The 15,702-nt window shown below is 36.4% G+C and overlaps 1 protein-coding gene across 6 annotated transcripts in view; it reads left to right on the forward strand.

Annotated features, from left to right (window-relative positions):
* Positions 1–15,702, forward strand: part of CBLB (Cbl proto-oncogene B) — a 213,841-nt gene that overhangs the window by 1,149 nt on the left and 196,990 nt on the right. For all 6 annotated transcript variants that reach the window (XM_015129774.3, XM_077993983.1, XM_015129772.3 and 3 more), the window contains exons 2-3: positions 256–437; positions 14,708–14,958. In XM_015129774.3, the coding sequence (XP_014985260.1) occupies positions 270–437; positions 14,708–14,958 (419 nt within the window). In that variant the 5' untranslated portion in view covers positions 256–269. The remainder of the gene's footprint in view (positions 1–255; positions 438–14,707; positions 14,959–15,702) is intronic.

Consider the following 15,702-nt stretch of genomic DNA (forward strand, 5'->3'; position numbering starts at 1 on the left):
AAACCTGAGCAGGGTGCATCTTTAACTCTCAGTATTGTAAAAGCAAATCTAGGATCATTGCTCCTAAAACTACTGTGTGTAAAGATTGAGAGTGTAAATTCACAAGCTTATTGATGAAAATGAATGTGGAACTTTTGGTTTTGCTCTCACGGATGGAGGAAGATACAGTGGGTACAAGTTAGTCTCTCTAGTTTTCTGGTGGTAAGTATTTTCGAAATCAACTAACTTTTCTTTTTTTAAATCTGCCTTTTAAAGAACTAAAATTCCAGATGGCAAACTCAATGAATGGCAGAAACCCTGGTGGTCGAGGAGGAAATCCCCGAAAAGGTCGAATTTTGGGTATTATTGATGCTATTCAGGATGCAGTTGGACCCCCTAAGCAAGCTGCAGCAGATCGCAGGACCGTGGAGAAGACTTGGAAACTCATGGACAAAGTGGTAAGTTCTGTCTGACGTTGCCTGTGCGAAACACTATTCACTTTGTCTGTGGTTTCTCCAGATTTATTTATACAGTTAATTAATACCAACCTTTGTTATGGCAACAGCCTTTTGATTTCAATTCATCGTTTTTCTTACTTCAACTCTGTGTTTTTTGAAAAGTTGGATTCAAAGACTTTTTTTTTTTTTTTAACCTTTTGTGCTTTCTACTCTTTAAGGTTCACAGTTCCTCTACATGACTCTGTATGCAGAATTTTACCATTGGCTGCTTTTTGTTGGTGTATGGCCATAGCATGTTTGGAAGTGTTTGTTCTGTCTTCTGTGAGGTTGTGCTGCTCTTAGATAACAAAAGAGTACAAGCAGGTTATTTAAGCCTTTGATGGACCACTCATGACAATCATCTGGTGTGATACTGAAAATATTTACTGGGGAAAGAAACAGATTAGTTCTTTTTTAAATTTTTTTCCTTTTTTTGTTACTTCGTCCACTGAAGTCTTGAACTCCTCAAAGTCATCCAGAAACAGATTAGTTCTTAAGTGTAGAGGCAGTATTTGAGGGAGTTTCCATTTTCATCTTTGAGAATTCATCTTCATTAAGAAACTTTTTTTTGTTGTTAATGGGAGAGTTAACAGTTTCTTTCATCTACTATTCCATTTTGAAACAGGAAACCTTTCGATGGCACATTGTTTATTGTGAAAGGAAAATTTATGTTGGGGGTGGTGAAGCTGAGAGTATCAGAAACCTCTGTGGTTTCTGCATGTTGCTTTCAGACAAACTATAATTTCACAAGAAGAAATCAAGATGGGTGTCAGTATCCAGAGAAGTCAATCTGAATACCTTACAGAGATTTACTCAGAAACCGTAGCTGTCAGTATCCTACTTTACTAAGTATGATTATAAAATAAATTTAAGATGTAGCTTGCGGCTTTGCAAAAATTAATAATTCTTTTTTTTTTTGAAGCAGTAGCACTGTCCTGTATTTATTCGTAAATGTTTGTAACACATTATGTCTTTATTTCGTAGATATCTGGGGCTAATTATAAGTTTAGTTGAAGCAAGACTTGGTATGTTTATAACTGAAGAAATGGAGGTTTTAAAAAAAAATTCCTTTATCGGGATGTGCCAGAGCATCCATGAAATCATTCATCTTTGCTTTGATTTGCTCCTGTCTGCAAATATTGGCTATAAAAAGCCACTATTGGTAGTAGTAGTAGTAGTAGCAATACACGAATGTGACAAGATTTCCTTTATTTTCATTTATTCTGATGGAAAGGACACATAGATGAATGACTGGCCTGTCATTCTACAGGCAGTGGTGCTAAATGCAGAGCCAGAATATTTTTGCCAGATAAATAGCCTTAGTTTTGGGCTTCAGTGTGACCTATTTAAGCTTCTGCCAATTTATTCAAATTGTTATATTAAAGTGCTCCAGACAGAATGATATCATAGTGTCAAAATATTGCAACTTGCTGCTTGGGGTTGAGTTTTGATTTTAGCATTGGATACTTTAGAATAAGGACTATTCAATTGGAAAAATAGCACATATTTGGCAAGCACAATGCTGCCTATCTTTTCTTTGCTAACGAGTGTGCATTTGAAGGTCACTCTCACTGCCTAAATCATTAGTTGGGGTAAGAGAAGGAATTCAAGGTTTTTCTCTAACTTACCTGCTACATAAGTGGACAGCAAATGGTTCAGATTCTATAAAGGGGCTGTTCTTTTTTCCCCACCCTCCATCTTTGAGTGGTCAGTGTTTGTACATTTGTGAGTGTTAGGACATCAAATCAAAAAGATTTATAAAAGGAAGTGGTGAGCTGTAGTTACTATAAAATCATTTTTGAAACATTAAAAATGATGTACACGATTTTGGTCTATAACTGGTTGTTAACATAAGTTTTATTCACTTTTAATTATTTCACCATGAGTTATGGTACAATAGATGGCTATTTGATAGTTAAACATCTGCTATTATTTATTTTATTAACCCTTTTGTGGGTTTAGGTTTAGTCTCTCCAATTGAGAAACTTGACTCAACAAGGAAATCTATTATCAAAAGTCTCTACTTAGTGGGATGTGGGTGCGGGTGTTGGCAAATGTACATTGCCTGTTTATCTTCATTATTTGTCAAAGATGAAAATGGTTGTGTTCATTTGTGAATGTACCCAGGGGCTTTGTGGAGAGAAATCACATAAATTATTATGAAAGAATTCGATATGTTTATTTTTACTCTAAGATACAGTAAATAGAAAGGCATTGATAATCACTAATTGGCAGTATATTTTATTTAAGTGTGTAGTGCAGAAGCATCCCCCTCTTTTGTTTATCTTTTCTTATTTGTTAGTGGTGAAGGAAGTGGCTCATAATATCAACAATGTCCTGATGATTACATCAGGGGCTTTATTACTAGTTCTGAAGTTAATCCCTTGACGCATTACCTTTTTAAAAAAAATAACTGCGATAGCATGAATTTAGTTTGTGAATAACAGAAAATAGCAACTTTCACGTCTAATTGGTAGGTATGTAAAAGGCGGAGTTAAGTGTATAGTTACTATTTTTTTCTTGTGACGCCTCTTTGCAAGGGTGGATCTTGGAAGTACAAATATGAACACAAACTTCAATTTCAGTTTGTTCCAGCCACCAATAAAGGAAGATAACTGTTTTTACAGGGAATAATGAAGCAGTCTTGGGTTGTAGGGTAATTATCTAATAGGTATGTAGTTTTACCATTTCTTGGCCTCTAGAATTTAAAATGGTCAATTGAAATTCTTTCCAATTAATGTTCTGTTTTCAGAGGGCAGGCTTTTTCTCTAAGGTCACTGAGAATAGGAGAACGTAATTGCTCAGTTGTCTCCTTATAAGATGTAGAGTGTTTTGTAACAGAAAATCAGTAGCACAGAGTTAGCACAGTCCATGTTTTGAGGAAAAGAATAGTAGATAGTAACACATCCCAAAACGTCCCATTTAAACAGATTTTCTGGCCTTAGCGCCTTAGCTCTGTGTGTCAGTGTCATTTGCTAGCCGACCCGAAAGCCCTCACATCAGTGGATGCTTATTTGATACAGTGATGGAAGTAGTAGTCATGAATACATATCTAGGGTCAGGTGTGCCCGGAATGAAATATGGAGTCTGTTCTGAAGCTACTCAAGAGACAAGGTTTCTTAAACACTTAATAAACATTTTTTGAGGGCTTCCTGTGTTTCCACTGAGTGCTTGTTACTGGGGATATGAAGCTAGACAAGACATAATCCCGCCTTTGACCTGTCAAGGAACTCAGAGAACACATAAATGGATAATTGCCATGTAGTATGGGAAGGGCTGTATTACAAACCCAAAGTACAGTGGGAACAGAATAGAGAACATCCTCCTTGTTTTTCTGGCCAGTGTTCAGACAGTTTTCTTTCTGGATTCTGCTGGCCATTGCCTTTTAGGAACAGCATTAGTGTGTTCTTGTTGGAAATGCTGAGGTGAGAGTAAGGAAGTGATTGCTAATCAGTATGGTTGGAATGATAATTTATTAATGTGAGGTTCCTGAGCATGGTTTTCACGAGAATCTTAGCCAGGTGATGGAAAATAGAAGAAACAATTTTCCATCTAATAGATACTAAATATACTGAGCATATGTGGGTGCTCCGGAAATTAGAAAATAATTAATTGATGCTAAAGAGCAAAGCACACTGAGTACCTGCCTCAAATTTTTGTCTTGCTGTCCTTGTCAATTTTTTTAAATTGCATTACCGAAAGAATTTAAAAAGCACTTAGGAAGTGATGATGCCTATTAGGTTTTTTCTGCCTTTTGCCTTCAGTCTAGTTAGTACATTTTTCAAGCTTGAAATATAATTCATACTCTTTTTAATTTCATTGTGATAATAATATATTTTAAAGTTTGTCAATCAAGGATGCTTGGATTATATACAAATATTTTAAAGAACACAAGTAAACTTTCTTTTCTAAGCTGAGTTCCTCATACCTCTGAAAGATATTCCATGTGGAGTAAAACAGGTTTTAGATGCCTATTGTTTGTGTTTACTGATTTGGAGACTCTTACCTTCTTAGAGCCATAAAACAGGGGATATCATTCATTCGAATTATGCTTCTTGACCTATTTCCTTTTCCTCACTGAAGTTGTTCCACCTTAGCAGAATCAATGGATACTAGTAGACTTGGTTAGCGGATAATAACAAATCGTCTGGACAGTTTTGTTTAGTACTCAATTCAGTTTTGAATTTGTATTGTAGTAAGTGAAGTGATCGCAAAGTCTGGTACATGACTTCTAAGAAAAGCTTGATAAAGTAAAAGATTTAAAGGAATCCTACCAAGACTTACCTTGATTTGTCCCTGCGATATAAAGCAGTCACATAATACAGGCCTTAATCAGTTAGTAATCTTTTAACTATTAAAAAATTTTTAGCTTTCAGATTTTGAATCTATTTCTTTCTTCTTTTTAAAAGGTGCTTTTTGTGCTATTGATTTCATCATTCATTTATCAAATCTCAACTATGGAAAGATAGGCCTTTCTAAACAGCTATGCCATAGAGTAAAATGTAATAAGTGCTTTAAGGTAGTATAAATAAAGTGCTGAGATGTAGTACGTGGCAGAGGTGAACCGTTGCTTGCTAAATAGGCCTTTCCAAACAGCTATGCCATAGAGTAAAATGTAATAAGTGCTTTAAGGTGGTATAAATAAAGTGCTGAGATGTAGTACGTGGCGGAGGTGAACCATTGCTTGCTAAGGGTGAAAAGTTGGTGTAAAATGAAGCATGGAAGAGGTACTGTCTCGTTCATGGGCTGGATTCCAGTGAGATGGAGGACATGTTAGGTTGAAGGAATGATAGATTGTTGAGTAAGAGAGGGGAAGTTAGGGGAAGATGATAGAGGTTTGGCTTTTGTCAAAGAATTTTGTCTTAATTTATTTGGTAGAAAACCATTGGAGGCTCTTAATCAGGGAAGGAAAACATCAGAGCTGTGCTTTGATAGGGTACTTACTTGACTCTGCAAAGCTTGGATTAAGAGAAAAAAACTGAAAGCAAGAGTAATGATCAAGAGGAATTAAAACAGTCTGGGCAAGAAATAATGAAATGCTGGCCTAGATAATTGGAAGTAGGTATAGCAAGTGTTGGTTCAGATGTGGGAGGCATTTTGGAGGTAAAATCTACAGGTGTTGGTGACCCCTTAGAGTTAGAGGACAAAAGAGAAGATGCAGTGAAAGTGACTCTTGAGGTTTTCAGCCTAGTTGACTTTGAAGGCAGTGATGCACTTAATGAGGTAAGGAACGTAAGAAGGAAAAGAGGAAGTGTGGGGGTTAGTTTTTGGCCGTGCTAAGTTCACCATGCCAGAGTGAATTTCATTTACAGTCAGAAAATTAAGTGTACAGTTCAAAAGAGAAGTAGAAACAAGAGACACATATTTGGTAGATATTCTCATAGAGATAGCATTTCAAGCTATAGAACTGCCAGAGATTTCTGAGGAAGAGTAGAGGGAGCAATTCAGAGAAAAAGTCAGATAATTGAATTTTGGGGCGTTTGAGGGGTGTAATTAAATACCAGAGAAGGGAAGAGAATCTACATAGATTAGTGATGAGAAAGGTAGAATTAAAACATAATGATTTCCTAGGTAGAAACAGCTTTAAGAAGAAGATAAAATCTGAAGTTCTGATAAAACTAAGTTCAAATTCAAGTGGAGAAAACCAGAAAGGGTGAAAAGTTGAAAAGTCATGGAATTGTATGATTAGAGGCCATTATTGACCTTTATAGAGCAGTTTAACTTTTGTGATGGGGCAAGATTAAAATGTGTATGTGGATTATTTAAAATGGTTCTAGAGGCCGGGCGCGGTGGCTCACGCCTGTAATCCCAGCACTTTGGAAGGCCGAGGCGGGCGGATCACAAGGTCAGGAGATCGAGACCATGGTGAAACCCCGTCTCTACTAAAAATAGAAAAAATTAGACGGGCGCAGTGGCGGGCGCCTGTAGTCCCAGCTACTCGGGAGGCTGAGGCAGGAGAATGGCGTGAACCCGGGAGGCGGAGCTTGCAGTGAGCCGAGATTGCGCCACTGCACTCCAGCTTGGGCGACAGAGCAAGACTCCGTCTCAAAAAAAAAAAAAAAAAAAAAAAATGGTTCTAGAACGGTAACAATAATGAAAAGGAAGGGAGTTCTGTTAGCTTGAGGATTTGAACATGATAGAAATAACTGGGTGTGTGTGTGGGTGTGTGTGTGTGTTTATGTGCACACACCATAGAAGAGATTCAAAGATTGGTGGGGAAAAAAAAAGATTGATGGGAAAGGATGTAGTTAGGGAATGGCCTAAGATGCAAGAAGAAAGAAATAGAAGCAGTAACATTCTAGATTAAACTGTGGGAGGGAAAGACTAGGAACAAGTAGAAGGGTTAATCTTGGTGGATAAATGTAACTTCCACTTACAGAGGAGGAAAGCGAGGGAATATAGAGAGAAGTTTTGAGGGCGTTTGTAAATTTTATATTGGGTTGTCGGGAAGTGATTTAAGGCGTAATATTTATAGTTTTAAATTTTTGTATCATGAAATACGCAATATATATATTTTAGTCTTCTAGCAATTAAGTGGGTAAATAAGTAAAAAATTAAAATGGAAATCAATTCTCATCTTTAATATTAAGTTCATCTTACTATACACTTGCTGTGACTTAAAGGATACCACAGTGCTATTTTTATCTACTCTGGTTGGGCATATATTAATGCTATTCTTACCTTTTAACTAAGGTTTTTTTGTTTTTTGTTTTTAAGTATTTGTAGGTTGCTAATTTTTTCTAGTAATGAAAGACACATTTTGAAAATATCCAACAAATTTTGTAGGTTTTTAACATGATAACATTTAGATAATTGTTGAGCTTATATTATCTTATAGTATCAATGAAAAAAGTATTAATAGTTATAATATTCTACCTGTTAAAGGATTTTAAAAAATATTAAAGCCCTACATCTTTTCCTGAGAGCCTCTTGGGTTTGAAGAAACCAGAGGATTCCATGTCAGCTGACAGGAATACTGACCTGGGCTTAACCTTATTTCCTGCTTTTCTGCACAGAACATTCCAGACTTTTTAAGGGTTTTAGGCAGCATGAGTAACTTTATGAGCTAAATGAACTTTTAAAAATCATGATCCTCAACAAACTGCTCAGTGCCCTTGGTCTAATTTTCATACCTTTGCAAAATCTGCAGGGATTTTGCCTTGTGATGGAATGTAAAATATGGAAGGGAGAAGAAATATTAGGAAGGAGATAGGGCTAACTATGTTCTGGACACAGTGCATAGCACTTTACATTTACTCTTGTAAGAATTATAATATCCTAAGAGGTTTCCAGAAGAAGAACCCTGCCCAAGGTTGTAAAGCTAGTAAATGTTAGGGCCAGATCCTAGGTTTGCTTGATTCTGATGTCTGTGTTCACAGTATGAAGAGTCAAGCACACTCCTCCATAGAATAATATGATGCTTCCTTTTTCCAAAGGAGTAAATCAAAAGGGCATTCCCCTCCTCCACTCCCATATTTGATATTATCAAATTCTTCTCCAAATTTTGTACTCAGTTTTAGGCAGCTTTATTCAATATAGTTGTAGATATCCTATTTGTAATATAATTTTCCTGAGAGGTTCTTCCTTACTTTGTTTGCTTCCTCCTCCTCTTCCTCCTTTCTGCCATCAAATATTTATTGCACGTCTATATGTTTATTGCAATATTTATTGCATGTCTTTCTGCCATCAAATATTTATTGCACGTATATGCAAAGTTCTATATTAGGTGATAGAGACAGACCAATGAGAAAGACTGTTCTTCACCTTTAAGGAAGTTCTATTCTCATTTGGAAGAAAGAGTGAACAGAATATACAATTGATATTTTAATTATAACTAGTCAGTTCTTTAATGCTGCTTCTTAATGTCAATCTTCTGGAGACATCTTCATGGAAAACCGTAAAGGACTTGGTAATTTTCTCTAAATTCAGCTGTAGTGGACTCATGATCAATTTTATATGCCAATTTTGTTTTGCCCAATTAATATTCTATTAAAAAGAGTGTATGTTTTATACTTTTTTACACTTTATACATTTTTATACTTAATAAAATACATTTTTATAATTTTTATATGTTGTAATTATTTGCTGCATTAAAATGGAAAGAACCCAAAGAACTCTTCAGTACCTTTTATTATAAAGAGAGAGAGATATATATATACGTGTATATATATATACACACACACACACACTTTTAGGTAACTGTAGTAAGAAACCTCTTCTAACATTTACAGGAGGACAGGCCTTTTTGTTTTGAGATGGAGTCTCACTCTGTTGCCCAGGCTGGAGTGCAGTGGCATGATCTTGGCTCAATGCAAGCTCCATCTCCTGAGTTCACACCATTCTCCTGCCTCAGCCTCCCAAGTAGCTGGGACTACAGGCACCTGCCTCCACACCCAGCTAATTTTGTTTTTGTATTTTTAGTAGAAACAGGGTTTCACCGTGTTAGCCAGGATGTTCTCCATCTCCTGACCTCATGATCCGCTCGCCTTGGCCTCCCATAGTGCTGGGATCACAGTTGTGAGCCACCGCACCTAGCCCAGGGCTTTCTATGTTGTCTTTAAAAATGAGGTAGTTCACTTGAGAGTATATGACTTGATTCAGTGTAACTGAATGCTTCATGAAGTGAGGTGTGCTTTATAATGAAAGTCTTATAGTATAGGCACAATTCCTTACTGTTGAAATTTTCATTGTATTTGGTAAAGTTCTTCCCTATGTTTCACAGGCTGGTTTGAACCTTGTTTGCAAGGAGTATACTATCTTATCTAATACATTTTTCTTACCTTTTGGCTGGAAGTTTTAGCTAAGGCACAGTCAGAAAACTCTTTAAATGCAAGATTATTCCAAGACTAAGTAATGACTTTGAACATTCCTATAGCATTAGTGAATCCTGCTTTTGTATTTGTGCTTTTGCTTTGATATGGTTGAATGTATGTATTTAAATACATATTTATATATTGGAATGCATAGCCAATTTATTAATAATATATTTTTATCTATGTGAAACAATGCAGACTACATGTACAGAGAGAGTCTCCTTAAACATTTCTAATACATTTAAGCAAATATAAAAGTCAGTTGTATATTGGTATGGAGACAGTTCCTGATTCTCAAGACCAGCTATCAGGGTTCTGAGCAGTAACCTTAGTTAGGTTCTAGTTCTGTATTTCAGTGTTGACATGTCAAAAGGAATTGGTACTGGTGATTTCCAAATTTTTTGAGTCAATGAGTATAGTGGAATTTTCAGCCTAATTCCAATAATAAATGTTTTGCCTTTTAGTTCAAATGAAAAGAGCAATATTGCTATCGAACCAATTCTTTTATGCACCAATCGGTGCCCTAAAAAGTTCATCATTTTATAATGTGACTACAGATTTCTTCTATATCAAAGCTCTTCTGTATTAGTACCAACCTTCATTCTAGGAAGCAATTTAGGTATTTCTAGAAGAGGTGTAACCATTTGAATCTGAACTTGACCCTTGTGGTGAGCTTGATTTTCTCTCTAATATACTGCTTTTAGAAAAGCAAATTTTCTTTCCTGGCTTTTGCAACTCCTTGCACATAGCAGGTACTTAATAAATATTTATTGAATGGAACTGAATTTGACCTGCTTAGAAGTCATAGTCCTGATGTAGGGTTATTCATTTTTGGCAGAAGCTGTCATAAATCACAGGGTTTAATAGTAATCCAACTGATGAACTGTGCACTCAGCGGCATATCGTAGTTCAGCATTGTATATTGCACTTTCCCAAGTGCAAATTTAGACAACAGTTTAGCCTACAGGGCCTTGATGAGCTGACTCTGGCCTATTTCACATCTCTCGTACTACTCACTCACAGCCTTCCTTCCTATGCTCTGACCTTTTAGAATAGCTGCATGTACTCCTCTCTTAACATGCTTGCTCTCTGGTGTCTCTTAAGCCTTTGCACACTCCTTTGCCTAGAATACTCCTTTTGACAAAGTTAAGTATGTGTTTCCTGACAGTCTTATGTGGAAATGAGTGAGCTGCTGCTTTTCTCCTGTAGCAGTTTGTACTTGCCTCCATTATAGCACTAAATTCTCCTGTAATTCTTTTCCTAAGCCACCAGTCTTTCCCACTAGACAGCTGCTTGAGGGCAGGTGTGTGATTTATTACTTTCTCTGTTCCCTAGAGCCTGAAACAATGCCTGCCACATAAATGTTTGTTGAATTAACAAATGGGTCCTGAACTTTATGTAAATTTGCAAATGGAATAAAATAAAAATGTAAATGAGTTTAGCAGGGATCATTAATTATATGCCTAATTTTAATTAAATTGTGATATAGTTAGATCAGCCCGAGATTCAGAAGATGCAAGCTCTTGTATTGGATTAATGGTATTTTAATGGTCCTTTAATCTTTCTAGTTCTTAGTTTTTTTTTAAATCTGGAAATGAATGGATTGGATGGAATCTTTACTACGATCCCTTAGAGCAAGAATTACATTGCTCTTAAGTTAATTATAGAGAACTACGTCTCTTCTGCCAGACTCTTTGCATCTCTTTGAATCAGGAAGTATGTTCTAGTCATCTATAATTTCCTAGCACTAAGCTCAGTACCTGGCATATAGTAGTTCAAACAATTTCCACCTGATAAAGCGATAAATTCCCACATGGAATTACAGTTTTAAATAAAGCAAATGAGAAAAAAAGTTCAGATAAAGAATAGTGAATTAAATATTTGTAAAATGTAAACGTTTCTGTCGAAGAATATTTATGTGGAATGTCTGGGAAAAAAAAAAAATACCTGACAGAAATTTTTTATTTATCAGTTAAAAAGTTCCCTAGAAGAGGAAATGAATTTGAAGCTGCCTGGTCCCCAAACTACAAGAAAATAATGTATCAGTCTGTGTCATGTTGCACCAAGTTTTATGTTGCTGAAATTAAACCATGCCTGCTGTAGAATGTTGGTGGCAATATTCTTGGTATTTATGTATACTTGTGATAGTATTTTTGGTTTAAATAATTTAAAAACTGTATTCTTTTTCAAGCATTAAATAATTGACACATGTGGGACTTAATCTTTAGGGCAGAATGAACTCTGATTATACTAATGTATCATGTGTTAAAAGGGGGGTAAAAAAGCTCTGTCAGCCCTTTTCACTATACTTTTGTAAAGATCTGCTATTATTTAGTAAATGAGATGCCATTCTACATTTCCAAGGACTTTCTAGGATATTAAAATAATATTATTACTTTTAAACTAAGCCTGTACCTTTGGGTTATTAATTTGAATACTTGATACTTCAGAGTTCAATTGTAAAAATAAAGGAAAAATACAGTCAAACTATTTGTGTAAAAAAATAGCAGTCAACCAATCCATTAGTTTGTTGGTTATATACTCAACAGTTCTGCTTTAAGGCATTGTTTACAAAGAGGAAGAATATATGATCATGCCCTGGGTTAATGTGAAAAATATTATCCTAAATTAGGGCCGATGGTTGGAAATTTCAGCCAGATTTTTCTCCCTATGTACTCCCCCCCCAAAAAAAAACCGTGATCCCCAATGATTTCTTTTTTTTCTTTTTATTTTATTTTTATTTTTGTTTTTATTTTTTGAGACGGAGTCTTGCTGTCTTGCCCAGACTGGAGTGCAGTGATGTGATCTTGGCTTACTGCAAGCTCTGCCTCCCAGGTTCAAATGATTCTCCTGCCTTAGCCTCCTGAGTAGCTGGGATTACAGGCACCTGCTACCACGCCCAGCTAATTTTTGTATTTTTAGTAGAGACAGGGTTTCACCATGTTGGCCAGGCTGGTCTTGAACTCTTGACCTCATGATCTGCCTGCCTTGGCCTCCCAAAGTGCTGGGATTACAGGTGTGAGCCTCTGTGCCCGGACAGTTTCTTTAAGAAAGTAAGTGTGATAGTGCTATAAGAGTACTTTTTAAATTTGTTGGTTCCTTGGTTTATTGTATTTGTTAGGCTTGAAGTTGTTGTAGTTCAATTGTTTATTTGTCCCAGGCACTTTTATGGGTGCCCAGGGGCAGATCCATGTTTTATGCCCCCTGAAACTTACCTAATTTAAAAGAATCTTTCTAAATATAAAGAATACGAAAGTACAGACATCAAATTGTGTATGAGAGTGAATTTTCTTCAGAATGAGAAAAATCCACAAAACACTATAATTTTTAAAAAACAGGTATATCTACAAATGATTAGAGAAATAATCTGCACTAGTTTTTGGCTCCGTACATTTTATACTTTGATTCTCTTCCATTGCCACATATACTTCCAGTTTTGGGTGCCATGAAACACATTCAAATTGCCAGATTTGAATTGGATTTCACTGTTCGCATGATAGGCTAGTCAGCATTTGGGCACTTCAAGTGTTTCTGAAACCATCTTTTAAAAAAAATTCGATTACAGATTTAAAAAATATTGTATTTAAGGTGTATAATGTGATGCTTTGATATATATACACATAGTGAAATGGTTACTACATCAAATAAATTAACATATCCTTTACCTTCCATAATTACCTTTTTGTGGTAAGACCATGTAAACTCTGTTCTCTTAGCAAATTTTCAGAATACAGTATTATTAGCTATAGGCCTCATGCTGTACATTAGATCTTTAGTCATCCTACATACCTGCAAATTTGTACTCTTTGACCTTCTTCTCTCCATTTATTCCCCTCCCCATCCCTGGGGCCCACCCACTGTTCTACTCTCTGTTTCTGTTTGTTTAACTCCTTCTTTTAAGATTCTGCATATGAAAGTGAGATCATATATTCCTTCTTTGCCTGTCTTATTTCAGTTTCATTGGGATTGCTGACAGTAATTAAACCATTTTACAGGAGTGACTGTATGCCTCACATATACCTTTCACTAAACCCAAAGTAAATGTATCTTCAACTCAAATTTCCATTAGCCAGATTCCAAAATCACCCACAGCAACTCCAGTGCCACCCAACAGGAGGCTTTAGCCAATTATGTTTAAGATATTATACTCATAGGCCAAGTGTGGTGGCTTACATGTGTAATCCCAGCACTTTGGGAGGCTGAGGCAGGTGGATCACGAGGTCATGAGTTCAAGACCAGCCTGACCAAGATGGTGAAACCCCGTCTCTACTAAAAATATAAAAATTAGCCAGGCGCAGTGGCAGGCACCTGTAATCCCGGCTACTTGGGAGGCTGAGTCAGGAGAATCGCTTGAACCCGGGCTGCAGAGGTTGCAGTGAGCTGAGATCATGCCACTGTACTCCAGCCTGTGTGACAGACTGAGATTCCATCTTAAAAAAATAAATAAAATAAGATATTATACTCTTGACAATTTTATTTAAAAAAAAAAATGACGAGGGCCTTAGAAGAGAGCCATGTATCTTTATGATCTTTATGTGAACATTTAACCTTTTTAAAGAGTGCTGTCCCATTACACTACATAATGCTATTGTGCAATTCTCAATGATTTCATTTGAAAGTTATTTATGTGAAGAGTTCATTATGCCCTTTCTGGAGGGATAAGAATGTGGTAGACTATCTTACTCTTGGCTAAATCACATGAACATGTAGAAGTGAATACATTAGTTGAATTACTACCTTCTCTGGCTGGCAGAAGGTACTTTCAGTTCTGCAGGCAGCCCCGGAATGCCCCAGTGGTTGGGCAGCACCTGTGATGGGATGACTGAACCGTTATATGCCACATGTTTATAGGCGTGGTAGACAGTATGGGGAGGTGGAAAAGACTGGTTCTGACCTGACACACATTTACTACTTAATAACTCAGTTATTCAAATTGCACCTCTTTGTTTTATTCTCCTCGGGGTTCAGGAACAGTACACCAAAACACTAATTAACAAACTATGAGACAGCACCAGCCGGGAGTTCAATGTAGTAAAATAACATGTAAATGTGAGGCATTGGTTGTCAACAGAAAAGGCCCATTTCCTCATTTTTATTAAAAAAAAGACTATCAGTGATATACAGTGATTAGCATACTGGAGTTCTGTTAACCTGTGCACAGTGAGGTATCTTAGAATTAAAGCTTTAGGGGTTCAAAGTAAGGGTATGATATAGAAAAGATTGTAGGAGAACAGAATAGGACTTATTTAGATTATGACAAAAGTGAATATTTGTCAGTTAATAATAAATTGGAGATAGTAAGTTAAGATCATAATTTATATTATGGAAAATGAAGAAATAGGACATGGTTCTATAATTTTTTAATTTTTCTGTGAAATAAAATATTATGATTTATTTTGTTTTTATCTTTGTTTTTAGGTAAGACTGTGCCAAAATCCCAAACTTCAGTTGAAAAATAGCCCACCATATATACTTGATATTTTGCCTGATACATATCAGCATTTACGACTTATACTGAGTAAATATGATGACAACCAGAAACTTGCCCAACTCAGTGAGAATGAGTACTTTAAAATCTACATTGATAGCCTCATGAAAAAGTCAAAACGGGCAATAAGACTCTTTAAAGAAGGCAAGGAGAGAATGTATGAAGAACAGTCACAGGACAGGTAAGAAGAATATTTCAGATGTTTTGGCGTAAAGGTCATTTATGTTGCTTTTTACTTAACAGTTAACCTAAACGTCACCATGTAATTGTTTTGGGGTAAATGTGAATCACTTTGTATACAGTCATGTAGTACTTAACTATGGGGATACTTTACGAGAAATGCATTTTTAGACAATTTCATTGTTGTGTGGACATCATAGAGTGTACTTACACAAGAGCTAGTTGGTATTACCTACTGCACACCTAAGCTATATGGTATAGCCTATTGTTCCTAGGCTGCAAATCTATACAGCATGTTACTGTACTTAATACTGTGGGCAATTGCAACACAATGGTAAGTATTTGTATGTCTAAATATACCTAAACATAGAAAAGGTATGGTAAAAATACTGTATAAAAGGCTGGGCGCGGTGGCTCACTCCTGTAATCCCAGCACTTTGGGAGGCTGAGGCGGGTGGATCACTTGAGGTCGGGAGTTTGAGACCAGCCTGACCAACATGGAGAAACCCCATCTCTACTGAAAATACAAAATTAGCCCGGTGTGGTCGTGCATGCCTGTAATCCCAGCTAATCGGGAGGCTGAGGCAGGAGAATAGCTTGAACCTGGGAGGTGAAAGTTGCGGTGAGCTGAGATCGTGCCATTGCACTCCAGCCCGGACAACAAGAGCGAAACTCTATCTCAAAAAAAAAAAAAAGAAACTGTATAAAAGATAAAAATGGATAACCTGTATACCATGCGTGGAGC

The sequence above is a fragment of the Macaca mulatta genome, chromosome 2 (genome assembly GCF_049350105.2).
Source record: "Macaca mulatta isolate MMU2019108-1 chromosome 2, T2T-MMU8v2.0, whole genome shotgun sequence".
In the NCBI taxonomy this organism is placed as follows: Eukaryota; Metazoa; Chordata; class Mammalia; order Primates; family Cercopithecidae; genus Macaca; species Macaca mulatta.